The sequence below is a fragment of the Ustilaginoidea virens genome, chromosome 5 (genome assembly GCF_000687475.1).
Source record: "Ustilaginoidea virens chromosome 5, complete sequence".
Classification (NCBI taxonomy): Eukaryota; Fungi; Ascomycota; class Sordariomycetes; order Hypocreales; family Clavicipitaceae; genus Ustilaginoidea; species Ustilaginoidea virens.
This window is the reverse complement of record NC_057320.1, coordinates 3,309,628-3,336,836: the sequence shown is the minus strand read 5'-3', so window position 1 is coordinate 3,336,836 and position 27,209 is coordinate 3,309,628. Positions and strand designations below refer to the sequence as shown.

The window sequence follows — 27,209 nt, the reverse complement described above, 5'->3', positions numbered from 1 at the left end:
GAGTGGACAGGGCAAGACCCACTTGTTGTCTGGCGTGTTGCGTTGTGCGTTGTGCGTTGTGCGTCTGTGTGTCTGTGCGTTTGTGTGCGTTTGTGTGCGTTTGTGTGGAGGGTACAGGTCAACCGACCTATGCCCCCCCCTTATCATCCGACCCCCCCATAATAACTTAACTGACCTGACCATTACTGTGGGCTGTATTCTTAATATAATTGGTTTATTAGAGAATAGTGGGTCAAGTCACTTTATATAGAAAAATATACGAAAAGTACTTTCTCTGCTATCTTACTAGGTTCTTAGGTAGGGGTACCTAGTAAAAGAAATGAAAGAAGTCTCTTTATATATAAAAGTATATATAAGAGTACCTTTCTTTCTATTTCTAGAACCTGTGTACTTAGGTAGGTATTTAGTAGAGGTGCTAGAAGTCACTTTATATAGAAAAATATATATAAAGGTACTTTTTTCTGCTATAGTACCTAAGTACCTAAGTACCTACCTAGTAAAAAGAAAGGAAGTCACTTTTTATAGAAAGGTCTATATAAAGGTACTTTCTTTACTTTTAATACTAGGTTCTTGGGTAGGGATACCAAATAGAAATATAATAGAAGTCACTTTCTATAGAAAAATATATATAAAGAAACTTATAGTCTAGTGGCTACTGTAGATTAAAGGATCCACTACTCTTTATTAGCGTATCTCTCCATTAGGAAAGAGCATTGGTCAGGTCAGTTAAGTTATTATGGGGGGGTCGAATGATAAGGGGGGGGCACAGGTCGGTTGATATGTAGTCTCGTTTATGTGCGTTTGTGCGTTGGGGCGGGTTTCGGTAAGAGCAGCCACATTGGAGAAACGCCGAAGGCCAGTTGTTGCATATGCACATGCCTGGCACTTGCTTAGATATGAAACAGGTACGGACATGGAGCTCCCTACGATCCTGAGTCGCGCCTTCCATCCGAGCCGAACATTGTCAGGCTAGGCAGGAGCGGGCACGAGCAGGCACGAGCAGGCACGAGCAGGCACGAGCTGGCATGAACAGGCATGAACAGGCAAGACCAGGCAAAGCAGCTCAATTCCTCGGATCCATCTCTCTACCTCTTCACTCTCAGAGTCTCCACCTCGCTCAGCGTCCAGAGCCCCGACCCAACACCGACCCGGCACGACCCCAACATGCAACGCCTCCACTAGCACCGGCAAGATAATATCCGGCCGCCCCAAAAGCCCGTTCCGCGACTTCCGCGAGTCGCCACTGTGGATTTATGGCGAATCGCGGTGCATTGCCATGACCAACCGAGACTGGATGGAGGTCAGAAGCCGCGGTTCACGACGCCCAGGTACGGTACCTACCGACTGCTGCTCCTCAGGCTTCCCAGAGGGCGGCGTCGGGTTCCGACCTGAAAATGCCCGAGACGCTCAGTTTCTGCCGTTTTGGCGTTTTGCCTCGTGATTGGCATCATCCTCAGCCTTACAGAAGTTGGCCCGAGTCGCCCGGTCGCAGGGCTTCACGTGCGTGCTCGTCGGATTCGCACCGCGCCGCCAGAGAAGCAAGCTCCGCCGGCTTTCACTTGGAGTCTTGGACAAAAGTCGGGCACCTGGGCGATTTGCACCTACACCGTCCCTCAAGTGCGACCTGCAGCAATGTCGGTCGAGCTGACCAAGTGCACCTGCCGACAAACTCAGCACATCAATGATATTCGCGGGACCGTTGATTGCTGCTTTCCCCATCATCTCGCTGGAGGACACCGTTGGAGGGGAAAGCACCTTGCCACTTCACTGTCAATCATTGTCCACAGCAAATGGTATGCGGGAATTTGTCAACGTTTCGACCAATGCCTCCTCAGAAAACCGAAAAAAAAAAAAAAAAAAAAAAAAAAAAAAAAAAAATCCGTCCCAATCTCTAGTATTCATTTGACGCTGTTCTCTCTTCCGTCTTTGCAAAACGGGCGTTAGTCACACGGATAAAGATGAAAAGCTGACCCTGGGCAAATATACAAAGACAGTGCCTGCAACGGGAAAAAAAAAAAAAAACCACTGCGGATCCAGTCACCCTCAAGGATTCTGCTACATGAGGACGTGTTTTTCCTTGTTCTTCTTCTGCGTCGTTATGAAACCATTACGGCTACAACTCCGGACATAGTTGCCTGGACTTGTCATGCCCGGGGTGCCTTGTTACTCATCCAGGCCAGGGGCCACGGTGAAATGCAATAAAGTCCCGCTCGCGGTCTATTTATTCCTCGCCAACCCAAGTCATCCTCCATGCCATCAGTGACCTCGAACTGCCGCGGGACTACCTTCCATATAGTGAGCCAGGATTTTGCGTGGCCAGGAATCGAGTCCAGAGTTGGGCACCACTAGGACTGGATCCACTCCATTGCTAAGAAAACCACGGCATCTTGAGAGAACATGACACTAGTGTGCACAGTCTTGCTGTTGGTTGGGCGGATAAAATGCTTGATGAACTTGGCGGGCTCATGATTGTCGCCCGAGAGCCATGGCTTCCATGTATACGACTTGCTGTCTGCGGGTGGCCACGCCAGCGTTGAGGCGTATACCTTGCCGGTCGCCTTTCCGGTTTTCGGAGCACATGGACTAAACTTGTCTGGCCACGGATGTGGGCAAGACGATGCCGCAAAGGATAGCGCCTGGTTATTTTCCCGTTTTGGCCGTTGGCCGGCATAGAGTCATGACTATACATACAATGGAGGATTCGACATGGCTGGATAACGCAGTCGGACGAAGAGTATCCCAGCGCCACTTGGCGAAGGAACGCTGTGTTGATGTGGCAGTTGCATCCCCTTCGGCCTCTTTACCTGGTTTCCCACGTTCCCGCCTCCACCATGTCCCCTGACGGGAGGTACTAGAGAAAGCATTGCCTTGATTCGCCGGGCTGGACGAAACTCGGCGGTTGCACTCGAAAGCCAGACCTGATGGAGACTGCCCGGAATGGCCCGCTCCTCCTCCCCTGGTGGCCAAAGAGCTTTTATCGCCATCTACATACATGCACGAGGGATACCGATGCTCGGATTGTCAACCATCCCCCTACCGCATTACATTGCGTATCCTTTGAGACGGCCGCCTGCGGGGGCTCGGCTCCTGCATCACATATCTGCATGGGCCTATTGCATTTCGCCCCAAGACGGATGTTGGCGATGCTCGACATTGGGCACGTCGGCGCGTCCACGCCGCCACTTTCCCGAGGACGACTTTTGCGCAAACCAGCACCGTAAGTCATCTCACGGGCAACCAGTCAAGTCGAGATGCCACACATTGTGACGATACGTAGGGGGTCGAGGGAGCTGGCCCCGGGAAAGCGGTGCAGAAGCGTCAGCCCACTCACTCACTGCCCGGCAACCGACCGATGGCTCCCTATCTCCGCCTGTCAGTTGAGTCTAGAGCGTAAATCAAAACGCATGAGCGTGGAAATGCCGTCCTGCAACCATCCCAGCGAAGCAAGCATATCCCATGTCGTTGCCCGCGTCCGCAGGGTGAAAGCCCTCCATCCTGAGTCCTGGCCAGCACGCGTCCCAGCCGGGCGCCTCGCCTTGATTGTCTCGTCTTGCGCTCCGATGCATTCCAGTCCATCCGTTCCCATTTCCATTTCCACTTTCATTTCCACGTTCTCCCGCCTCGTCCCCCCTCATCACACCCCCCCAAGTCTAGTCTTTATCCGCTGCCAACAGCGCGTTGAGCACCGCCCCCCCCCCCCTGCCTTTGTCGACGGAACCCCTCGACAGACAGCGTCCTATTCCCTCGTGGCGGGTCAGGCGCAGGGAATCTTTTCCACTGGAGATATTGACGCGAGCCGGATAACGCATCGTGTGGCCTGTGATGAAGAACTGTCGAGCGTCGCCATACACGGCCAGTTGGGCCCATCGGGGACTGCGCCTTTTGTCCCCGGCGAGTCGAGTTGTTTACTGGGCCTTGGCTTTTCACGTCTGCAGTATCGGGTGAACGGTATTTGGTGTATTCATCGGCTTGCAGTCTGCAACAAAGTACGAGTGATGAAAAGAGGACTACGCGGTGATATGCAAGACCGCCACGCGCCCAAACGTAAATGTAAACGCCGGTCGGTATGCCTTTCGCCTTTGCTCACGTCTGCGCACTCTTCCCTTTCAAACCGTACGGGTTCGCAGTCCCTTGGTCTGTTCACTTTGTCCTCTATTCATACGGGTTTGCAGTATTTATTCTGCTCACCTTGTCCGGGCTACCATCCCTTGGTCTTCTCACCTTGTCCTCTATTCATACGGCTTTGCAGCAGCCCCTTGGCCTGCCCACTTGGCCCTCAAATCATACGGGTCTGCAGCTCTTTGGTCTCGTCACGAAGCCCTCTCAGCTGCTTTTCAAACTCCTTGTTGACGCGTTCCCAGTACGACGCCCACACGCCAGGCGCTCCTGCGTTGCTCATCACGGCCCCGGCGTTGCCTGTCATGGCCTTCATCTTTTCCCCCAGCAGCAGGGTGACGCGCAAAACGCTCTTGATTGCTTCTTCCTGCTTCTCGACGTCCTGCTTGACGGCATTGTCCTTGAGCTTGACCGACAAGACGCCCCTGTACGCCTCTGCAATGGAGTCGAGTCTGCGAGCAGTTTCGTCGGGGTCAATCACGATGAGCTTCGTCACCATGAGGTTGCAGAGCTGCCGGATGTCATTGTCATCCTTGAGGCCGGCGACAACACGGTCGTAAAAGTCGATGTTGTTGATGCGCGTAAACGCTGTTTCCATGAGGGCGTACAGAGTTTCATACGCGCTCTTGCTGAAACGTCAGCCACCTGTTTTCCACGACAAAGGACGCCTTTTTTCGCCCACACACACACACATACACGCACGCACGCACACACGCACAGGGTTACTCACCTTTCGAACTTCTAATCCATCATCCACGGTATGCTTGAATGGACCCAGCATGACTTCCTTGACAAGTTCCGGCTTGATGACGGATTCAGCCAACACAAACGGCATGAGCTCCCCGAGATGCGGCAGTATCAGGTCGGGCTTGTTGTGAGCTGCAGAGTTCAGTGTCGTCATTGCCAGTCTTCTGATTTCCGTGTCCGCATCCTGCAACATGGTAAAGAGCATGCTGATGAGCGTCGCCTTGAGCATAGCATCAAACAACTCTTCAGTTTCGGGCAGAGTGTATCGGACGGCCTGGACTGCCATGCCGCGTATTCCCGACGATTTGTCCTTGAGTAAAGTCTGGGGGCAAGTCCCCGTCAGCAAATGTATCATCAGAGACTTTTTCCACGTCATGCAGAAGAGCAGTTTACCTGTAGCTTGGGCATGAATGTCCCGGGATCGAGCGTCACGAGCCGGCCCACGCACTCTGCGCATACGGCCCTGTTGTCGGCCGTTTCGGAAGCCCTGAGAAGCTGCTCCCAAATGGGAACTGCATACTCGAGCAGATCGGCGACAGATTGACCTGTGACAGACTGAAGTATCTCCTTGATGGACTGAATGAGGAGGTATTGCGTGTTTCCCCCAGCCTGCATCTTGTCCAAGACCACCGGGAGGAAGTGTGCAACGTTGTCGGATCCGGCGCGACCGAGAGCAATCGAGGCAGCGAGGGACACCTTGTCCGGCTCTGCGTGGAACTGACTCAAGAACAGGTCCGGCCTCATGGGCGATGCCGGACCGAGTCGCATACCAGTCTCGCCTAGGACGGTTAGAGCGAGGCAGACGCGGGCTTCATCGCCGCTTCTGGAACTGCGTTGGAGCTCTGCGATGAAGCTGTCGATGGAAACCCCTGCCGAAGCGTCTCCCCTGACAAGAAGCGTTCCTATAACCTTTCCCACGACCGAGGGATCTCCAGATATGCTGACTTTGGCGAGAATTCCCTTCATCAGAGGCTTGCTGGCACCGCTCTCGCCGATTCTGGCAACCAGTTCAAGAAGCTGATCCAGTACGATGCCGGCAAAGTGAGATGTCAAGAGCTGGCAAAGTGCGCCTATCATGTCCTCCGAGACAACGATTTCTGGGTTCTCGGGAGCCAGACTAGCCAAGATCAGGAGCGCAGGTCCTAGAAGATGAGTGTCGCCGTCTGTAATGGCCGGCATCAACGCCGAGACAACTCCCTCGACCGTAGCCCGTTTGAGCTGATTCTTTGCAGCAGGAGCGAGAATCAGGTTTTTCAAGGCGTTGACGCTGGATCCACGGAGAGATCTGTTGGCCTTTCGTAGCTGAGCTGAAAGCTCGAGCGCTACATCTTGAGTCCAAAGCTCATCCAATTGGCCAGGGCTCGAGGCGAAGGCTGCAACATTATCAACGGCGCGGACCGCGGCAAGCCTGGTGGTCTCATTCTTGAGCCTCTCTCTCAGGACGTCGAGAGCCAGCTGGCGTTTCTCGGCAGGGAGCAAGCCGGCGTCTTCTCCCAACGTTCTCGATACCAGGACCCCCAAAGCGTGGATCGCTCTTTGGCGAACCTCGGCGTCGGCGTCGTTTGCGGAGCACCTATCCATTAGGACATTGTAGAGTGATTCCAGCTCCGCCCTGTGTGTTGTTGAGCCTGCATTTCGAGAGCGCGGGGACGCGATGGCTTTGACGAGCTCCTCCGCGGTTCGAATGGCCTCGCTCGAGATCTTGTAGAACCGGTCGTGGACTGCTGCAGTGACGCCGGCAACAATCTTTGCTAGGTAGGGCTGGAGAGCCGAATATGAATGAGTTTTTAGCGTGTCACTCAGCAGCCTCAACGTGGCAACTCGGAGAGTGCTCGGAGTAGCAGAAGCAGAACCACCCGCAGTCGCCAGTGAAGATGCGGCGGCGCCATGGCCGGTTGCCTTTGCCGCTTCCAGGATTGGACCAATCAAGTCGGCAAAGAAGGTTGCCAAGCCTCCAGATTGTGCCAGTACGATGTCGTCCAGCAGATTGACAATGGATTGCTTTGTAGAAACCGTCTTGCTCTTGAGCTGCTTGATGGAAGCCTTGACAATCGTAGAAGTAAGCTGGGCCAGGTCGGCTCGAGGGCCGGTGGCAGGAACCTTTTCCGAGGCGGGCGAGGCGAGACCCGAGCCAGCCATAAACCGTGAGACAGTGGTCGCTGCGCCGGCACTGCTCTGGCGTCGCCGCTTGCGATTGAGAGGCGCCTGCGTCGCGGCGGCGGCTTCCGAGTCATCCAGGGACAAGTCCGCAATATGCAGTCCCTCGCCAGTCTTGCGCACAAGAAGTGCCAAGGCGGATATGATCTCCAACCGGACATTCTCTTCCCGCTCATCAATGCGTTTGATGAGCGAGGGGGCGGCTTGCTTGTACAAGACTCCGTTTTCCAAGAGGTCGCCGCTTCCACGGGTTGAGATGAGAGTGTAGAGTAACTTGGCAGCGCATCGACGGACTTTCCAACTTGCGTCATCATCGTCATCCTCGAATCCATCATCGGCGTCAAACTCGTCATCATCATCATCATCGTCGTCCTCGTCCTCGTCTACATCCATATCCTCATCGTCATCAACCGCATAGTTGGGGTCGTATTTGAGATACCGCAGAGCAGATGACATGACATCATCGGTAAAGGGGCGCATCTCTTGGGGGCAGGAAGCTAGGAAAGCCTCCATGGACACCAACGCTGCCTCCCTGACTTCGTTGAACTCTGGTCCGAGATCGTCTCCGTCACTGATTTTCTCAAGATGCCTCTGAAGCTCTTCGTCCGAAAGAGCCTGCAAGACAAAGGGCGCAGCCTTGGCAATGTGTGGGCCGAACCGGGCGGGGATGGAGCGTGCCATGCTGCCCATTATGGAAATATAGAGACGCCGAGTAACGGCGCCAGTGTTGGCATCGGCCAGGCCAGAGGTCAATTTTTGTATGACATGTTCCAAATGCTCGTCCCCGAGATAGACGGCAAGCATTGAGATGGCAACAACAGCTCTCTTCTTCACCACCGATGTACCCTTTTCGCTCTCGAGTAGTTGCATAACAACTTGCTGCATGGCTTCGACCTCTACGCACTGCAGCATGGGGCCGAAGCATCGGACAACCTCGATCAAGACGTCCACGGCCTCGGGGTGTAGGTCATTGCCCTCTTGCAGGATTCCTGGTGGCGCACCCAGCGAGGTGGACTTGCCGCCTTGTCGAGCTTGAGCTGGTGCCGCCGGTCCTATCAATCGAGGAATGAGGACTCGGTGAATAGCGTCGTACGCTGTCTGAACATCGGCGGCGGCTGCGATACCAGGCACGGGGCGAGGAAGAGCTATGATGACGGATCGAAGTGCAAGTGACGGGACAGCATTGTCGACAGAATTCCTGAGCTTGAGAGACGACAGCTTGTCGATCATTGGCGCGATAATCGGCAACGGCACCTTGCCGACAAGAGGACCCAAGCTATGAGGACGAGGGAGAGCTGTCAGAAGGGGGGGCAGACAAGCAAAGTCAGGATCGGAGGGCAGCGGTTGGCGATTAGCACCCACCATCTGATGGCCAAGTTCTGAACCTCGCCGTTCTGGTCGTCTAGCGTTTTGATGATGCCGTCCACTGCGCGGGCCGCTGTGTTGTAGTCATGGAGCAGGAAGTCAGGCTTGGCCACCTGCAACAGCTGCAGCAAGTCGTTTAGCGACATGAACCGAAAGTCCGGGTCTGCATCGCTCAGCTTCAGCACCAGGCTCGTGACGGTCTGAGGCGACGGGGCAATGGTTGAGGTCGCCATGCTGGCAGCAGGGCCAAGTTGGTGAGGTGAGGGCCGTGAATAAGAAGGACGCTGTCAAGGTAATTCTGGATCTGGCACGCAAGAGCATACACCACTAGACGCGAGGTTGATTGGAAAGCCTTGCAGTCCGCCCGGCCCAGCGTGTAGAATGGCCGCCAGGCATCAAAGCCGGCCAGGTGCAGTGGTTGTTGGACCGGACAACAAGCGGATTGGAAGCTGGGGGGGGGGTTGGGGGTGTTCTCGCTGCTGCTGACGCCGAGTGGTGGGGGTTTGCACTTGCAAGCTTCGAGATGTCAAGTTAGGATGGAGACATACGAAGTTATGCCCCGCATTGACCCAGCTCACAGTGTGTCCGAGATTTTCGTACGGAGTACGGAGTACTCAGTAGGCTGTCAGGAAATATGATTGGGATAGGGGCCCGTACAGAAGTTATAACGAAATACGAAATACGGGGCTGCGTGGCCTGCCCGTACAGCATTTCAATAGAAATCGTCGGTTTTTTGGTAGAAATGCGAACTTGACCTGCGTAGTCCCGTATACAGTACATGATGCGAGACCAGAACAACATGACCATTGTAAAGCCATCAACTATCAGTTCCCGGGCATTCCAACTTGGCCACGTCTTCAAGACTATGCATTGGCATTGCCAATTCCAATTTCAGACGCCCTGTACTTCCAATACCCTTCGCGAACCGGATCCCACTTCTCCCACAGCCTTTGCAGACATAATCTTGCCTTTGTCGCGTCTCCAGACTCGTGATACCACTCGGCCAGCAGATCGAGCGCGTGAGAGCTCCGGACGTCTTCCCCTTCTTCGCCCAGGTTGCTCACAAACTGTTGTGAAAACTCGGCCACGTCGGAGACGGCCCGTCCTCCCTTTGCCAGCGCGCCACGCAGGTAGTTCCAGCTCGACTGATTTTGCGGCGCGAGAAGAATCTTTTCTTTTGCGTAGCTCACTTCTCTGTCAATGAGCGAGCCGGGGACCTTGGGGTCATGCGCCGTGGCAGGCAAGTCTGGGGTGTGGATGCTGGGATCGGAAAAGACGAGGAAGAAGCGGTGGGCCCAAGCCGAGTTGTTACGGACGTCGTCCTCAATCAAGTTCTGGGTGGCGGCGAGCTCGCCAACGTTCCACATGCCCAGCTTCTTCACCAAGTACTGCCTGTAAGACCAGACGTGATAGTTCTTGGCATCTTCTTCGAGCATGGTGTTCACGAACTGTACCTCGGTCCTGGCCAGCTTGCCAACGGTGTCCTGGTCAGAGGCGATGCTTGGGTAGTAATAGTCGAGCAAGAGTTGACGGTGATGCCAGATTTGGTAATTCTTCAGATTGGCAAGGGCAACTTTGTTTAGCCACTCGATTTCGTCTGGAACCGGCAGCTCCAGAGTCTTGACAATCTTGAAGCGGTACAGCCAGACGGTGTAGTGCGCTGGGTTCATGGAGACGATGTGCTCGGTTAGACGGAGGCACCGCGGCGAGCACTCCTCAGCAGCCATGACGGCGCGAAGGTAGGAAACAGCTGGGCTTGCGTCAGCGTACGTCCAAACCGGTCACACACACGCACACACACGCACACACGCACACAGTAGACAGACAGTGGCCACCACCAACCTTCGGCATAGTCATCTGGGTAGGCGATTCTGGCAAGGGCATCGTCAGGTTCGCTGTGAGGAATCGGAATGACATCGTCCCATTCTGGATTTCCCGCAATGGTGCCAGCGATCTCGCCGTAAAGATCGAGCTTCAACGCAGCCATCTCTTTCCTCCTCGACTTCTCCTGCTCGATATCCTGGGCCGGCAGATCTTTTCCGCTCAGGCGTGCTTGTCGCCGCTGGGACAAGAATTGTCGGTGGAGAATGTCCAGGGCTGACAGCCGAGCTTGTTTGAACCAACGCTGCTCAAAGTCTGCAAGCCCGTAGGTGCCGATATCCCGACTGTGCCGGTCTTTTCCCCAGGAGTAGTTGCTTCGCAGCCGACGGATGGGCAAGCCGTCTTTGGTAACTTGCTTCCAGTACTCTCGCTCCGTCTTGTTGGACAGAGGTACCGTGTGGTCAGCAACCGGCAGGATGAGCTTCGTATGTGTGTAGATTTTCCTCTCTTGGGCGGTTAAGCCGAAGTATCCAACCTCTTGGAACCGCTTTTCGACGGGGTTGGTCTGATAGAACCGTTGGGCGGCACGCTCATTTACAGTCTCGGGAGCCTGTTGCGGAGCTTGGCGTCATGATTTGTCCATGGTTAGCTTTGGAAGGGGCATTGGGACAATGAGGTTGTTGAAGGCTGTTTTGTAATACCGTTGGGCTGCTCTGGGGGGGTAGCTTTGGTTGCAACATGCTTAGCCTTGGGGGGCATGGCTGAAGGTTTGTTTCTGTTGGAGGGGTAAAAGTTGAGGCAACGAGCAGGATGAATGGGGGGGGTCTTGGCGGTAGTACCGAGTTGCCTATTGTTCTTTTCCACAGGCTCCACCAACAAAGTCACGACCCGTTGCCACCGCCAAAGCTCGGAGCCATTTCATTCACACAAGCACGACCATCACGACCACCTACCATACCACCGATGACAAATTAGACGAACACGAGTAATGGCATTCTTGCCATTTGTCGACATGGACACGGACGACGACGGGAAGCTCGGGAGCTCCACGGTCCCATCGGTTACCAGAGAACGGGAAGAGAAAGGGAAAAAGAAAGGAATGGGGGAAAAGGGGAAAGGAAAATTAAAATAAAAGGAAGGGAAAAGGGAAAGAGAAGATATCATAAGATAAGAAAAGAAAATAAAAGAGAAACGAGGCAAAATACTCTGTACGGAAGAAAAAAAAAAAAAAGGATAAACTCCATTGCACCGACCGCCCCTTTCCAGTGCTCAAGCCAGCAGCCATCGCCTTGCCTGCCCCGTGTGTGTTCTTGCCCGCCTCCATCGTGAAATCATAAGACGTGGGTAGACCCGTCCCCGTCCCCGTCCCCTCTGCTGCACTTTGCTTACAAGGCACGAAAGTTTTGTGACTGGATGAGCCAACGCCTGAGCCCGCGAGGAGGGTTTCTCGCCATGGCATCCCAGTTGGGAACGAGCACAAAGGTCTCGTTAAACATCTTCTGCGGCGCTTCCCGCCCCTTGCCGAACTGCACCCTGCCCATTGTGGTGACGACAATGCTCATCCGGCCCCCGTTCTTCTCAACCTTGCTGTTGTCGTGAACGCTCTCGGGCGCGCCGTACTGCGAGCTTGGGTTTATGACGTGCGCATCCAGGGATTCAATGTCGTAGCGGACGCCTTGGCCTTGAGCGTCGAGGAGGGTCGAGTAGTCAGCAGGCGTGGCGAGCACCGAACCGTTGATGGAGATGTCGGCCGCGACGGAGTATTTGGGGGATGAGTTGATGTAGAACGGAAGAAGCTGCGACCTGCTGTTCAGGGCCTGGTAATAGTGGCTGACGAACGATTCGGCCGCTGCGGTAGCCCCGGCGCGTTAGAATTGAGGCAATCACAAAACGACGGCTCGTCAACTCGTCGACTCGTCCACTTGTACGGAGTGCCTCGGGGAGCAAGTCGGCAGCGGCAGGAGGGTTTGCGACGGGCATTGCGTACCTTCGCTGGAAGCCTTGACCTCGGTATCGGCATCAGGAAGTGGCATCTTGCGTCTCGGTCTCGGTTCAGCCCTCTTTGACTCGCGCCAGACATGAGTGATGTGCCCGTTTTGTTGTGCGAATGCGAAATCTGGCAAAACCGATAAAAATCGATGAAGCGACGGCAGACAGCTGCGATTGGCCTTCGGGACAGGGAAAGGTACGGAGTAAGGTTGCCTGTTATTACAGTGGTTTGCATTGTGGGTCCATGAAGCCGCCGCTGGCCCGAGCAGCCTCTGACGAATCAGCTTCGATCTAGATGTCGGCGAGTGCTCCACATTAAATTCACGAGTTTCCGCATTCCCGTCGCAGAAAAGAGAGCAGACCTTTCTGCTCCTCCAGCTCCCCGAACGCCCCGATGCGATGCGCGCGCTATTATGAAACAATCATTGCTGCGAACCGTCAACGGGCTGCGCCAGAGTCGGTTCCCTCTACTCATCCGCCCGGGATGCCTCTGCAGCGGCAGCGAACCACGACGCGCCCTGCAGCTCCGACGGGCAAGCTCTCAGGATCCCTCGACGCGCAGCGCAGCCAAGCCGTATTATGTCACGACGCCCATCTTCTACGTCAATGCCGGTAAAGACGAACCCCGAACAGGCTTTTCCTTTTCCCTTTTTTTTTTCATTTTCTTCTTTCACCCCCCCCCCCCCCCCTCCCCCCCCTCTCTTTCTTCCTGCCCTGGGTATTGGAGCTGATGATGATGATGATGACTTGAAACAGCGCCACATATCGGCCACTTGTACACAATGGTGCTGGCTGACGTGGTAAAGCGATGGCAGCAGCTCAAGGGGCGGGAAGCCTTCCTGTCGACCGGGACGGACGAGCACGGCATGAAGATCCAGAGCGCCGCCGCCAAGGAGGGCGTCGATCCCAAGGAGTTCTGCGACAACAACTCGCGCAAGTTTCGAGAGCTCGCCGCGGCAGGCGACGTGTCCTGCGACGCGTTCATCCGAACAACGAGCCCGGAACACAAGGAGTCTGTCGGCCACGTTTGGTTGCAGCTGAAGCACGCGCTTCCCGAGAAGCTGGGCCTGTACAAGGGCACCCACCAAGGATGGTACTCGGTCAGCGACGAGTGCTTCTACCCCGAGAGCCTGGTCCGGCCGCACATTGTGCCCCAGACGGGCAAGAAGATCTTGGTCAGCAGCGAGACGGGCAGCGAGGTGGAAAAGGTCGAGGAGGAGACATGGTTCTTCCCCCTGACCAGGTACAGAGACGCCCTGTTGGCGTTTTACGACGAAAACCCCGAGTGGATCACGCCGGCCGAGCGGATGAGCGAGGTGCGCAACTGGGTCGAGAAGCACCTGGAGGACCTGTCCGTCACGCGGCCGGCGGCACGGCTCGGCTGGGGGATCGCCGATCCCGAAGACGGCAAGCAGACCATCTACGTCTGGGTGGACGCCTTGGTCAACTACCTGACGCAAGCCGGATACGGCAGCAAGTGGCACTCGGCTTCCGACGACATGGGCCTTTGGCCGGCCGACGTGCAGGTCATTGGCAAGGACATTCTCCGGTTCCACGCCGTGTACTGGCCGGCCCTCCTCATGGCCCTGGGGCTGCCGCTCCCCAAGAGGATCCTGTGCCACAACCACTGGATCATGTCGAACCGCAAAATGTCCAAGTCGCTGGGCAACGTCGTCAACCCGTTCTCGGCCCTGCAGCGATGGGACGTTGACACCCTGCGCTACTTTCTGATGCGGGACGGCAGCCTGAGCAAGGACATGAGCTACTCCAACCAGCTGATCGGACTAGCGTACAAGAAGGAGCTGCAGGCCAACATCGGCAACCTCCTGTACAGGGTCTCGCGGCCCAAAGTCACTGCCAAGTGGTCCACGAGAGAAGCCGTGCGCGCGTCCCGAGAGGGCATGTTTGACCGCACGGCCGAAGAAGAGGGGTCGGAGCCCGTCGTCGTCGTCTTCTCCAGCCTCGACGAGCACTTGCAAGCGGCGCCGTTGAGGTTCGCCGACAAGATGGAGAGATGCGACACTGCGGGTGCTCTCCGCGAGATTTTCCACCTTCTCCGCGAGGCAAGTTGAATAGTCCCTTTTTTTTTTCCCCCCGCGCATCCACATAAAAAGGCCCCCCTTCCCCCCCAGCAGCACTTGTCTAACATGGGCCTTTCGACCAGACGAACCGCTACATTTCAGACACGGAGCCGTGGAACCTCGTCAAGCGGGAGGACGCCGAGTCCCGCAGGCTTCTCAACCTGGCCATCTACAACAGCGCGGAAGCCCTGCGCATCGCCGGCATCTTGCTGCAGCCCATGATGCCGTCCAAGGCGTCGGTGCTTCTGAACGAGCTCGGGGTCCGGCACGACCGGCGGGGCTTGGCCTTTGCGGCCAGGGGCAAGGACGCAGACTACGGCACCGAGGGCCGGGCGGGCGGTGGAGCACCGAGGCCGACCAAGTGGGACACGATATTCCCGCCCGTGCCCGACGCCAGCGACGCGGCCGTGGAGATGCCGGATCCGCTGCGCCGGGATCTGCATGCCAAGACGAGGAACAAGATGAACCAAATGGCCGAGTATCTGGCCATGGAGGCCAGGATGGGGGAGGGTCCTCCCGCCGCGACGCCGTCGGATCCTGCGGATGGTTCTTCTGAAGGGGGGGGGATGAAGGGCGGCAAAGAAATTTGAGAGGACTACTCCGTATGCCGGCCCTAGTGTAACTTGTAGATGGAAAAAGAAAATGATGTACCATTAAAATATTAATTCCCTGCGATCAAACCTAGCTATGAAAAGCGGGGGAGATTGCCGTTCCATCAAGCACACACTCGCATCTGACGACGTGAAGGAAGAGAAGAGAAGAGAAGAGGAGAGAAGAGAAGAGAAGAAAAGAGAAGAGAGAAGAAAAGGGTCTAGACGGTGGGTCAAACCACTTGGTTCGTGGGGGCCAAGCCAGCAAGCCTGCCCGGCTCCATCTGCCAACGACGCGCCTCCCGACATGCATCCATACTCTGCTCCGACACCCATCCCGTCCGTCCATCATCCGTCCGTACGTTATCCATCCACCCGCAGCGCGACAAAGTCCAAGGACAAAAAAAACCCCCCATGAAGGCCAACCAAGCAGTCGGCAAGTCACCCCCACCCCCCCGCATGCACCCACGCGTCCCTGACTAGCCTCTGACGCGCCCCCGCGCAGCCATCGTCACCGACAAGGTCCTGCTCGTGCCGTACGAAGCGCACCACGTGCCCCTCTACCACGCCTGGATGCAAGACGCGGTAAGCTCCCCGTTCCCCCCGATACGTTGGCTGGATTTTTATGTCCCCCCCCCCCCCCCGCAGGCCATTCGGGACGCCACCGCGTCGGAGCCCCTGACCCTGCAGCAAGAGTACGAGAACCAGCAGTCGTGGCGGGCGTCGCACGACAAGCTCACCTTTATCGTGTGCGAGCCGCTGCTCCGCGGGGACGACGAGGCCGTCGTCGTCCGGGCGGGCCGGGCGGACGCGGAGGGCCGCGCCAGGGGCGACGTCAACGTGTTTGTGCACCGCGACGGGGCGCGGCTGACGGGCGAGATCGACGTCATGATTGCCGAGGCGGCGCACCGGGGCCAGGGGTGCGGCCGGGCGGCGGTGCAGGCGCTGCTGGTGTACCTGTGGCGGAACTGGGGGACGCTGCGGGCCGAGTACGCGGCCGGCGAGGAGGGGCGCTCGGCGCCGGGGCGGGGGCCGGCGGGAGCGGGGATGGAAGCGGAAATGGAAATGGCGGGGCTGATGGCCAAGATTCAGCAGGCCAACGGGGCCAGCAGGGCGCTGTTCCGGCACCTGGGGTTCGCGCAGGTCGGCGAGGCGGACTATTTCGGCGAGGTCACCGTGGCTGTGGCGTGGGACCAGGTCGGCAGACTGGTCGAGGGGTGGCTGGACAGCGCGAGCGCGAGCCTTTACCGGGAGGCCGAGTACATGCGGCAGTAAGTTTAGGTACATACATACCTTACCTAATCCGTACATGTAAGCGACAATGTGAACTTTCAGCCAAGCCCCGTCACGTGCTCCAGCCACGGACACAGCCGCGGACACAGCCATTCGCGGCTATCCGGCCAGTGCTTGAACAAATGAATCCATCCAGCGAGACCCACCCCCAGCCCGCCAATCAGGCGTCGGCACACGCTCCGACCCTCCCCCCTTCAACCTTCTCTCCCATCCCATCCATCCCATCCCATCCATCCACCACGACATCTTCAACCCAGCACCCCGAAATCTGCCGCGCCTCCCCCCTCCCGCAATGCAGTCTCTCACGCGCCTCGTGCGCCCCCTCCTCAGAACCGCCGTCTCGTCTCCCAGGTCCGTCCGCTCCGCCCCGCCCCCATCGTATTCGTAGCGTCACCAGCCCCGGGTTGCAACGCACTAACCCAACGACTGCAACCCTAAAAACAGGCCCTTCACCACGCTCGCCCCCCTCCGACCGTCCCTCACGCCTCTCCGCCGGCGCAACGGCGCCCTCGCGAGCTTCACCCCCTCAGCTCCCGATACGGCCGCCGGCGCCGCCGAAACCGCCGACCTGGTCTCCCGGTCGGCCGTCTCCTCCCATCCCGCCCTGGCGGGCCTGCAGCTGCGATTTGGCCCGCGGAACACCATGAATGGGCACACGAGGCTGGTCCAGAAGCGGAGGCATGGCTTCCTGCACAGAACGCGGAGCCGAAGCGGGCGCCGGATCTTGCTGAGGAGGAGGCTGAAGGGCAGGAGGCAGCTTGCGCAGTAGAGGAGCGCGGGACGACGATACGACAGCATGGTTCGGGAGACTGAGGCTGCTGGCCGCGATGTGTCTTGCTCGCCATGGCATCAGGCAGAGTTCGCTTTGGACCGGGAAAAAAAATTCCTCATGTGCTACTAGCGAGTGGAATAGTCAAGAGTCCCAGAAATGTACAAGAGGACGCCGGCTACATCCCTTCTGAAAAAAACAGGCTATTTTACCGAAAAAGGCACCATACACAAAAGGTCGGAATTAGAAAACAGGAAACAGGCTGATGGATTTATTTCATGGGGGTCTTGCATGTTCGGGGAACTCAAAAATGGCCAGCTACCCGCAAGTGCCCAGTCCCTTGATCACATTGTCACACTTCAAGCTGGCAGCGTGGCAAGACACCCTGAGATCGTCGCTAGCAGCCCCGATCCACACATTGTACGCTCCATCAACCGCGGGGATGACCCAGTCCTGCAGCTCTACATCCCACACGCTAAGATCCTTCCTTGTCAGATGCAACTCGACCGTCGTGCTCTGCCCCGGAGCCAACGTCTCCGTCTTTTCAAAATCGCGCAACTGGAGCACGGGCGTGTCGTAACCGACGTCTCTGGGAAATTGAAGGTAGGCCTGCGCAGAAGCTTTGCCGGAGTGCTTGGATCCGGTGTTCTTGACCGTCACGGTCATCGTGTAAGCGGTATCCCACAACGCAGGATTGCCACCCTGGCCACCGCCAGCGCGGGGTCCTGGCTTCTGTTCCGTAGAGTAGCCAGGCGGATAAGGGTACTTCTTTTTGCCGGCGTCGGCGGCGGCGGCCTTGGCGTCCGACTCGCTGAGCCAAGAGTAGATGTAGCGCCAGACCCTGTGGAAACCCTTTGGCGCAACGGCCTCGCTGGCGCCGGGAACCGCTTGCGCGTAATCCAAGATGCCAGACTTTGGCTCCCGCGCTGGCGGGGTTTTGCTCATTTGTGCGACTTTTCGAATCTTTGCGTCGCAATATGAAAAGGTTGTGTAGCTGAGGCCATGTCCGAAAGCGTACCGAGGCTCGATACCCTTTTGGCCGAGCCACCGATAATCGATATACAGACCCTCGCTATACGTGTCTTGAGCTTGGTTGAGAAATTCGAAGCTGGTTAGCTTGGTAACACTCTCCGGCATATCCTCTTCCTTCTTCGTGATCGAGTAGGGGAGATGGCCGCTGGGGGAGACGTCTCCAAAGAGAACTTCAGCCAACGACCTTCCGGCTTCTTGGCCAGGTAGGTGAGCAACAAGCACAGACCTGACCGAGGGAAGATTAATCCACCTCTCCAGGATGATTGGTCCGACGGTGTGAATCACGACCACGACGTTCTTGTATTTCGCAGCGACGTCTTGCAACAACTTGTCCCCGTTGTGCCACGCAAAAAGTCCCGATGCGTCTCTATCGCCATGATTTCCCTCTACTGTATACGTGTTCTCCCCAGAATCCGAGGTGACGAAGACTATGGCAACGTCACCATCCTCCGGCGTCTCCAGTTTTGGGGGAAGTGTATCAGTATTGTAGAACGCGATATGTCCGGCTCGAGCCCTCAGGGCTGAGATGGGGTCATCCAAATACATGTAGTCAACAGTACCAGATCCCCAGCCTTGCCCAAGCGTGCCTGTGTTGCACTTTCGGTCCGGACAGGCGTTTGCACCCTTGGGGTTGGTCTGGGCTCCAGTGCCGAATACCGCGAGTCGCTGAGAGGTGCTGATGGGCAGCAGATTGCCAGAGTTTTTAAGCAGTGTAACGGCGTCCTGGGCGACCTGGCGAGCAATCACGTCGTGATTTGCCTGTACCTCGACAAACTCATTGACGACACCCTTGGGCGAGTCCGGCCAGGCAGCGGGGTAGAGAAGGCCCTCTTTCTTCTTGGTATTGGTATCGAAGTTGGTCTTGGGGAAATTCTTGTCCTGGCCCATCTGGTACCAAGCAGCCACGATGCGGGTAGCCATGTCATTCAGTCGATCCGTGGGAACGGAGCCGTTGAGAACAGACCTGGAGAGTTCATACATCCAATAAGAATTCCCGAGCAGGGGGACTTGGGTGTCGCCAGGCATACTCAAGTCGAGACCCGCAAGGGCAGATGCGACGCCGGACATGTGAGCGAGCCAGTCGGATTGGACGAATCCTTGAAAACCAAGCTCGTCCTTGAGCAATCCATTTATTAGATATGGGTGTTGGCTGCAAGCAGTACCGTTGACCTAGGGCGATTAGTTGATTTGCTCACCAAGAAAGAAAAAGTCATGTAGACTCCAAAAGTGCGCAATTTTTGGCACACAACTTACAGCATTGTACGCCATCATGACGGAGCCAACTCCGGCTCGGATACCCTCGGCGAATGGCCACATGTATAGCTCATGTAGAACGCGATCATCTGTGGAGTTGCCAAGCGTTTAGCACGGCAATTATATCCATGACATTGATGATGATGGACAGGATGGAGCGCACCTATGTTTGAGCTGTACGCCGATTGAAAGGGATTATACATGCGGTACATCTCTTGCTCGTTGCCAATGAAGTGCTTGATGGTCGCAATAACACCTTGTTCCTGAATTCCTCTGATAGTCTCCCGAGCACCTACGGCTTGCAGGGATGGGTCCGCTCCGAAAGCCTCCCAGGATCGACCACCCTTGGGCTTCCTGCCGATTGGGCCAACGGTTGGCCCAAGCAAGACGTTGACACCTTTTCCTCGAGCTTCTTGGCCAATGGCAACTCCGCGTCGGTACATGAGCGTCTTATCAAACGTTGCGCCAGTAGTGATGCCGTCTGGGAATACAGTTACATGGTCGGCCTGCCGTATGCCATTGTGAGCATCGTTGAGGCAGAGTTGTGGGAATCCCAGCCGAAGAGCAGAGCCTGTGTTGCCATTGCATCGCCTACGTGCATGTTAGTCTGGAGCATTTGCTAATCAGTTCAAGTTGAGGAGCCAAGCCGTGTGATGAGACGAGAGAAACGTACCCTGTCCAACAATGTCAGCGGCAAGTTTCGAAGCAGCATTACCTTCCATTCCGAGGGCAAGACGGGACGGGACGCTCCAAGTGCAAAACTGACCCATGAAGATGCCACTGCCAGCTGTGATGTTGGTCTTTTCCGCCAAGGTCATCGAGTTGACGAGCTCCCTACCCTTGCGATAGCTTTCTTGCCAGTCTTGAACCCAACCACCGTACGGGGCCGGATAGTATGCCGGCACGTAGTAGCCGCCTTGCACACTTGCCCTTTGCGACGTCACGTCTGGTGTTGGACTACCCATCACAACAAGGGACAAGGCAGCCAGGAAAGCTGCCTTGCTCAGGATGATGCATGCCATTTCTTCAGTTGAACCCAGGGCCGTCGAGGAGGTATTTTTTTAGTATTGAAACTTTGATCGCCGAAGTTCCGGTCACGATTCAGACGGGGGAAAGAGAATCAGGTCGAGGGTGTCGCAGCGCAAAGGCAAAAGTTTAACTCGTCATCGTTGCAGAAGCTGTGGTGAGCTTGGAGATGGCCAAGTGTGATGTAAGACGGACTAGGCTGACGCAGAAAGGCAATGCGACGAGGACTGGCCTGGCACATAAAAGCCAGAACTTGCCGATGTGCGCACGTTGTGCCGGATGGGAATAAGGACACTCGGGGAACTTGAATTTGATACCTGTTGGTCATTGGTGGCTCACAGCAAGCCAAGTCCAGTGACGCTACAGCGTCAGCTCCAGTTCTGCTGGCGGACGGGTGCGGTCCGGTTTGTGGCACTACACGTGCCTGCCTCGGCTGGCGGAAGCTGCATGTGGTCTGGTGTGCACCTGCCAACTGTCTGGTAGGTAGTTACCTCAGGTAGGTAGGTACCTAGTGTTAACCAAGGCAAGAACGCCCCGGCAGCCGGCTCATGAGGAAGCGCTACCTGAAACGCATAGTGACTGGAACGTTATTTATATTACATTGACGCTAAAACGGAACCCAAGTCATCTACCTGGTGCCAAGGATAAATCGCTGCTATTAGTGCGTACCGCTACAAAGGAATAGGCAAGCAAGCGCGGCTTTGACAAGTCGTTGCAGCTGAACGAAGAAGACAAGCAAGCAGTGTGGAATACTCTGGAATACTCCGTAGTTGAAACAGTCAATTCCGCCCCCAACGGTGGCAGCTGTTCCGCGTGGTCCCCTGACCCAGTGGCAGGTGACGGACGGTCCGGCGGCGGAATGACACACATTATGCACAGCGCCACAGGCACAAGCCGTGGGACCCACCCCACCTTCACCCTGGATACGGGGTACGGAGCAACATACAGATGGCACGGGGGGGCGACGGTTATTTCATCGCAAGGGTGATGTCAGCTTCGATTGTATTTACAGGCGTGGCTTCTTGTCGGGATCCATGACCGCTGTCACCAAGCTGACCGCTGACAGCTACTCACTCTGCGCAGCATTGGGATGTAGCGTTTTGCGCATCCGGCAACTGCTGTTTCCACACGGCTGGGAGCTCGTACCTTTGATACCCGATGCCCGGCAGCTGCGATTGGTCCACTAGCTTGATCTGGCAGGTGCGTCAAACCAGCACTACCTAATTTAGCTAGGGGCTCTGGCATGGAGGGCGACGCTGACGGCATCCTACATGTACTGTACCTAATGTAACCAGCAAAGCAACAGCAAACAGCAGCAGCAGCGACATCATTTACTGAATCAAGACCAGACATCAGCAGTCATGCATGCTGTCTGGTACGACTGGTCGGTCAACTGGAGACCCCGTCTCTCCGCGCGCATTGCTTCGGAACGCGGCTTTGCGCCTATTGCCTGCGACAGTCTGCCGCGAAAACATTTGATCACATGCATCAGAGTTGGCTTGAATTTGATGAATGCAAATCATGCAACAACCCCCGCCATGTCCTTGCGAGCGCGAAACGCACAAAGACTGTCCCTGTCCTGATGCTTTGTAGGCCCTAGGGCCACCTCCAGCCCGTACGGGCTCCAGGTATGTACGTATACAGGCTCTGTACGGATCTACCATGGGCATGGAACCAACAGGCCGGTTCTTTGATTCGAGCCACGACTGTAGACTCGGTGGATTAGAATGTGCTTCACTGCCTCGAGAGCAAGTAGCCCCTTGCGCGCTATCCCACGTCGTGGTCAGAGGATCCGTGATTTATAATGCAAAAAAGGCTCACCATAAAACCCGAGCTTAGCCCAGCCGTACCGTACGTAAAATGAATGATCGGGAGCATTAAACGCTGGCACCTTGAAATTACTGGTCAGGCCGGTCCTTCTTGCGGGTTACCGTGCATTTGCAGGCCAAATCTCCATCCAGCACATGAAGAAGAGGGGGTTCGACTTAGGTGCCTCTCTCTACCAGGAACCTACCTCGTAGGTTCCACCAGCAAAAGAGGTACGAAACAGCAGGCTGCAGGCTGCAGGCCCCAGGTTTCAAACCTACCACACCGACAGATTTACAGAGTTTATGAGATAATATTGAATCTCCGTATTCATGGCATTGCATTATACGAGGGCATGGAATCAATCGAGCCATAAAAATAAGCGGCAAAGGGACTAGGAAGGCGCAGCGCATTAATTAGAATCGCCAGGCTACCTATGATGTCACGGCTACTAGAGTCGAAAGCAACATTGAATGTACCAGACAGGTTCAAGACCTGGAGCCTGCCTTGCAGCTAGCACTAGCTCTATTGGTTCCTCCCGAGTCCACTCTTTATACGGGGAGTACCGAGACACCTTGCTTGGTGACGTTGCCGATCTCCCGGGGAAAACGACCCGCAAGTCAAGGGGTGGGTGCGCTGGCCACAGGTACCACCAAAGGCGTCATGTCATGGCGCGCCAGTCACCCTCAGCCGCTCGTCGGCTCTGTAAGGTCAAGACGCAGCAAAAACACACACTTACTGTGGTGCTAGACCTCGCAGTGATTTGAGCCGCCCAACGATTGAGAACAGACGGAACGCTGTCGCCAGGTCCGAGACCGCCGGCGCAATGGGGCCAGCCGGCCGATTCACGACGGCTGACCTGTTTAGCGACAAAGCGTCTTCAAAGTGGGCCCCCCGCCGCCCCGAGGGCAACTGTCACAGGCTGTCTGTCAGCGGCCGTAGCGTCCTGTCAGTTCCTGTCTGGTAAATGAGATATGTGGGGTTCCGTGACACGAAGAAAGATCAGGAAGGAATGGGCTTCTTCAGCCGCATCGAGGCGCGGCTGCCCGTTGTTTGCTCCAACGGGGAGGCCAGAGAAGCCAGATTGCTCCAGTCTCCTACTCTCATTGACAATCCGCAATCAGTATAGCATCGTCTTTGCTCAGGAGGAGACAAGTCGGGAGTCTGAACTTGTCGGCAGCAAACCCGCCCCACTTGAGCAACAAGCAGCAGCGACAAGCAACTACAATAAGCAACTGCAACGAGCAACTGCAGCAGCCCACAGCCACAGCGCTGCGCCGAGCCATGGAAACGTCCAAACCTCTCGGCGCGGTCAACGCTCGCTTTTTCAAGCGCGTTGCCGCGTGGGCTTTCGTCTTCAGTCTCTCGGCCGGCGTCGTCCTTGCCTTGTCCTTCTTTGCCACCGAAAGACATCAGCGCCAACGATTCTCGGATGCTGCCGCGGCATCTGCTTTCAAGACGTCCCCCATCCCCAAGTGTGGGGCGTTTACTGGCTCCGACCAGATATGGGAGGAATCGCAGCTCAGGTATCGGCATTTGCGCGATGACAAGTTCACGTATGCTATGCGTGTCCAGCATCACCCCCCCCAAGCTTGGCTGCTACCTTTTTTTTTTTTATACTTATTTTAAAAACGTTTGGTACTGGGGTGCTGACCTTGCTTTGCTCTGTCCACGTGTGGTTGGTTGCCCCACTTGGGTTCTTGCAGCATCGCCATGCAGACCTACCGACGGCCGAAAGAGCTCAACGAGACGCTGCGCGCTTTGCTGGACGAGGAAATCCCCTCGCTTGCCGAAGTTGTCGTCGTCTGGAACGACGTGGAAAGCCCGCCGCCGGGGAATTTCAAATCCAGGCACGGCGTGCCCGTGCGCTACAGGCAGTCCCCGGAGAACAGCCTGAACCAGAAGCTGTGGCCGGACCCCGCGTACGAAACCCAAGCCATCTTCTTGTCGGATGACGACATTCATTACAAGCCCAAGGACCTGGAGTTTGTGTTTCAGGCGTGGCGCAAGTTTGGGCGGCGGCGAATGACCGGGGGCTTCACCCGCTGCGCCGTGCAGGAGGCGAATGGCCGGTGGAAGTACTCCTTTTGCTCCGCCGACCAAGGGCAGGACTACTACAACCTGATACTGTCTGGTCTCGCCTTTGCGCACATATCCTTCATGGATTACTACTCTTCCCAGGACGAGATTCCCAAAAGGATCCGGGCCTATGTCGACCAACATTTCAACTGTGAAGATATCGCCATGAATTACCTCGTCTCCTTGTTGACAGGAGAGGGCCCTCTGCTTGTCAAGGGTAAAGACGCCTACGTCAGCTTTGTCCCAGCGAACGGAATCAGTACCAGACCTGGACACATCGAGGCTCGAAGCCAGTGTCTTAACGACTACAACGAGCTGTTCAAGTGCATGCCCCTCATCAACGAAACCGTGCATATCGAGCCTGGCGTCATTATTTCCTAGCGTGCCTCGGATTGCCATTCGCCAACACGAGTTCGACTCAAGTTTTCCCCCTCGTCCCTCGTCCCTCGTCCCTCGTCGCATATTTTCCTCGTAGAGTATATACTTGAGCGCCCCCGTGACGACTGGTTTTCCCGCTGGAGGGTGGACTTTGATACCGTTGACATGGGGACTTCGAAAATCCGCTCCCGCCTTCCCTCAATCGACTTGAGACGCCCTAGCCCGGTCGATACCTTGAAGAGCTGGTTCCTCGACTTCCGGTGCTGTCATCAATGCCTGTTGGCGTCTGGGGCTTGGGCTTCTGTGGGGACAGGCGCTAGCTTCACCGCGGAGACGCTCAAGTGCTACATAGCTCCAATCCCATCAATGCCACCCTGCATTCGACGCCACGAGGCTGGGGCATCACTTGCTTCTTGTATCATTACCTTTTTTCCTCTGTGCATATCGGCGGGATTGTCTGTATTCGTTTGAGTCGCAACTGAGTATAGAATGGTCGAATCAATACGGAGCATTCCTACGCGGCGTTTTGGCAATGAAAAGCTTCACAGCAGAGCTTCCGAGTGACTGGGTCCAAGTCCGGTCAAGGAGACAATTCGGACAGGGTCACAAACCAACCCAACTTTTCTTTTTACATTGTCGACTTCGGGAGCTCGGCACACGTCGTGTTTGGATGCTTTGTTCCTGCCGGAAATGGAAATGCGGTGTTGACTAGACAATAAACTAGGCGAGCACGCGTAGACGAGCGACCAGGTAGTTGCATGTGCACATGCAACGCAATAAGTGCAGTAGCGCAGCAGAATGATAAAGGGAAGACAAAAACGAAGCAGCCCCTCCAGGGATGAAAGTCGCGACGGAACGGATGCTGGATGAGAGGGTCAGACGGACGAGTCGGTCGCGCTTGATACCGTAGAATTACCCTGTGCAGTGAGGCGGAAAGGGGCTGTCGCCTGCGTGACATGGACTCAGGCACATGGGGGGTATTGAGCATTCAGCCAGCAGGGACAGGCCTGCGACAATGGTCCAGTTGAATCCGAGAATCTGAGATTGAGCCCAGGGGCCGGGGCAGCGACAATTCATGCCAGTCATCATGACCTTTGCGTGAGACCGCTACATTGGGGGCGCCTGGCAGTAAGACCCGAGTAGCCAGGGCACGAATGGCCGCTTGGGAAATTGCCGAAGCAAAAAAAGAAGATGCCCCAGACCCATGTGAGTCGTACCAATTAAGCGTCCGCCCTTACTGGAGGGCCAAAAGAACTGGAATAACGTCGATACGAAAGTACATAGCATGGATAAGGACCCGGGGGGGGAGCGGGGGAGGAGGGGGGGGGGATGGGTTTGCGGCTCATCAGGGGCCCAGAGGCTACAGCCTGGCGTCTGTGGCGTCCGGTGAGGTCAATGAGGCTGGGGTGAAACTACGGAATAGGCTGTGATGAAAATTAGAACTTTCTGCCATGCCACAGCCACACCTTGGTGCACCTGCGTCGCGAAGACCATGCATTGTACCAGCTGCTGACGTTGTATGGTTTTCGCGGTTGACAACCAGGCTGGTTCCAGGTCCTGATTCGGAGCTGGACCCCCGACATGATAGTTTTCGACGTGCAACCCCCCTTCAGGCCTGGGCCCTTGGTCGTCCCCAACTGTGCGCTGCGCCTCCTCTGACGGCTCTTTCTCCGAATTACTATTTCCCGGACCAGACATGGAGCGTTTTGTTGTCCAACGTTGCATCAGCGAGCTGCAGCGAAAGGCACTAGCAACGACTCCGAGGGTGGTCGACGGTCGCTCGCCCAACGAGACAACAGATGAGCATGTACTGTATGCAACCCTTTTCTTGGGTCTGGTCTGGTCTGGGTGGTGCAGTCCAGAAACCGAACGCGCTATTGGTTTTGTTCTGTTTCGTTTGAATAACGCCCGATTGAATCTCGTTTGTGGGCCTCCGCAACGCCCAAACGAGCAAATGTGGCTTATGCAGGTGACGTTGGAAGGTGGGCTTTGGGCAAGATCAGCTGACTGCAAGGGCACTTTTGAGGAAGCCCCTTGCACCCTTGGCACCGGGTTGGGCAGCCCACAAAAATCGCGGATGGAGGAGTTCTGGTTCGCTCCCGCCTGGCACCCGCCCCCCCCCGCACGAAAGCCCCCCTGGTCTAAGTGCCCTTGTCTTTTCTTCATGCGGGAAAGGTAAGTCGGCATAGTTATCCTATATCCCAGATATCCCAGGAAGGCGGTTGCAGAACCGTCAACGCTAACCATCGTTGCAAAGATGCGCGCGCTTCCATTCCGACGGCAAGAGTTCAGGACGTGGGGGGGGGGGGGGACCCGCCTGAGCATGCTACTGGAAAATGTCAACTGGTGTTGCGACTTCCTCTCGAGCTGTTACCATCTCCCCCCAGCAAGCACAGCAAAGCATAGAAAGCCCAGCAGGCAGCGAGGCAGTGTTCCTTGATCAGAGCTCGAATACAACGCTCGAACAGCGTCTTTTCGGACACGGGTTCCTTGGCGCTAGGGGCGGGTGGGTGCCGTGTGCCACCACACCAGACGAACCCGCATGATCTACTATCCCATCACGTTGCGTACGGCCCTCGGTTTCTTCCATTTCCTCCCTTGTCAATCTACTCCGATTTGCCAGTCCAATATATTCGAGCAGCTATGCTGCAAGACCTCTTTCCAAGTCAGCCAGGCATTGTGCTTCGGACGAGCAAACCAAAGCTT

At 56.1% G+C, this 27,209-nt stretch overlaps 8 protein-coding genes across 8 annotated transcripts; 4 read left to right on the top strand and 4 right to left on the bottom strand.

Annotated features, from left to right (window-relative positions):
* Window positions 1-4,276: 4,276 nt before the first annotated feature.
* On the bottom strand, window positions 4,277-8,618 carry UV8b_06690 (uncharacterized protein; the record flags this gene model as incomplete). The annotated part of the gene is made up of 4 exons (XM_043144187.1): window positions 4,277-4,741; window positions 4,847-5,185; window positions 5,257-8,296; window positions 8,383-8,618. The coding sequence occupies 4 exons, from the start codon at window positions 8,616-8,618 to the stop codon at window positions 4,277-4,279; spliced, it is 4,080 nt and encodes a 1,359-aa protein (XP_043000122.1).
* Window positions 8,619-9,248: 630 nt separating this feature from the next.
* UV8b_06689 (uncharacterized protein) lies at window positions 9,249-10,965 on the bottom strand (the record flags this gene model as incomplete). Its single annotated transcript, XM_043144186.1, has 3 exons — window positions 9,249-10,135; window positions 10,228-10,827; window positions 10,908-10,965. The coding sequence occupies 3 exons, from the start codon at window positions 10,963-10,965 to the stop codon at window positions 9,249-9,251; spliced, it is 1,545 nt and encodes a 514-aa protein (XP_043000121.1).
* Window positions 10,966-11,591: 626 nt separating this feature from the next.
* UV8b_06688 (uncharacterized protein) lies at window positions 11,592-12,239 on the bottom strand (the record flags this gene model as incomplete). Its single annotated transcript, XM_043144185.1, has 2 exons — window positions 11,592-12,055; window positions 12,194-12,239. The coding sequence occupies 2 exons, from the start codon at window positions 12,237-12,239 to the stop codon at window positions 11,592-11,594; spliced, it is 510 nt and encodes a 169-aa protein (XP_043000120.1).
* A 369-nt stretch (window positions 12,240-12,608) lies between these two features.
* UV8b_06687 (uncharacterized protein) lies at window positions 12,609-14,866 on the top strand (the record flags this gene model as incomplete). The annotated part of the gene is made up of 3 exons (XM_043144184.1): window positions 12,609-12,807; window positions 12,952-14,258; window positions 14,360-14,866. The coding sequence occupies 3 exons, from the start codon at window positions 12,609-12,611 to the stop codon at window positions 14,864-14,866; spliced, it is 2,013 nt and encodes a 670-aa protein (XP_043000119.1).
* Window positions 14,867-15,280: 414 nt separating this feature from the next.
* Window positions 15,281-16,141, top strand: UV8b_06686 (uncharacterized protein; the record flags this gene model as incomplete). Its single annotated transcript, XM_043144183.1, has 3 exons — window positions 15,281-15,302; window positions 15,372-15,451; window positions 15,515-16,141. The coding sequence occupies 3 exons, from the start codon at window positions 15,281-15,283 to the stop codon at window positions 16,139-16,141; spliced, it is 729 nt and encodes a 242-aa protein (XP_043000118.1).
* Window positions 16,142-16,451: 310 nt separating this feature from the next.
* UV8b_06685 (uncharacterized protein) lies at window positions 16,452-16,928 on the top strand (the record flags this gene model as incomplete). The annotated part of the gene is made up of 2 exons (XM_043144182.1): window positions 16,452-16,510; window positions 16,604-16,928. The coding sequence occupies 2 exons, from the start codon at window positions 16,452-16,454 to the stop codon at window positions 16,926-16,928; spliced, it is 384 nt and encodes a 127-aa protein (XP_043000117.1).
* Window positions 16,929-17,246: 318 nt separating this feature from the next.
* On the bottom strand, window positions 17,247-20,236 carry UV8b_06684 (uncharacterized protein; the record flags this gene model as incomplete). Its single annotated transcript, XM_043144181.1, has 4 exons — window positions 17,247-19,130; window positions 19,215-19,303; window positions 19,378-19,805; window positions 19,884-20,236. The coding sequence occupies 4 exons, from the start codon at window positions 20,234-20,236 to the stop codon at window positions 17,247-17,249; spliced, it is 2,754 nt and encodes a 917-aa protein (XP_043000116.1).
* A 3,094-nt stretch (window positions 20,237-23,330) lies between these two features.
* Window positions 23,331-24,506, top strand: UV8b_06683 (uncharacterized protein; the record flags this gene model as incomplete). The annotated part of the gene is made up of 2 exons (XM_043144180.1): window positions 23,331-23,602; window positions 23,753-24,506. The coding sequence occupies 2 exons, from the start codon at window positions 23,331-23,333 to the stop codon at window positions 24,504-24,506; spliced, it is 1,026 nt and encodes a 341-aa protein (XP_043000115.1).
* Between the last annotated feature and the right edge of the window lie 2,703 nt (window positions 24,507-27,209).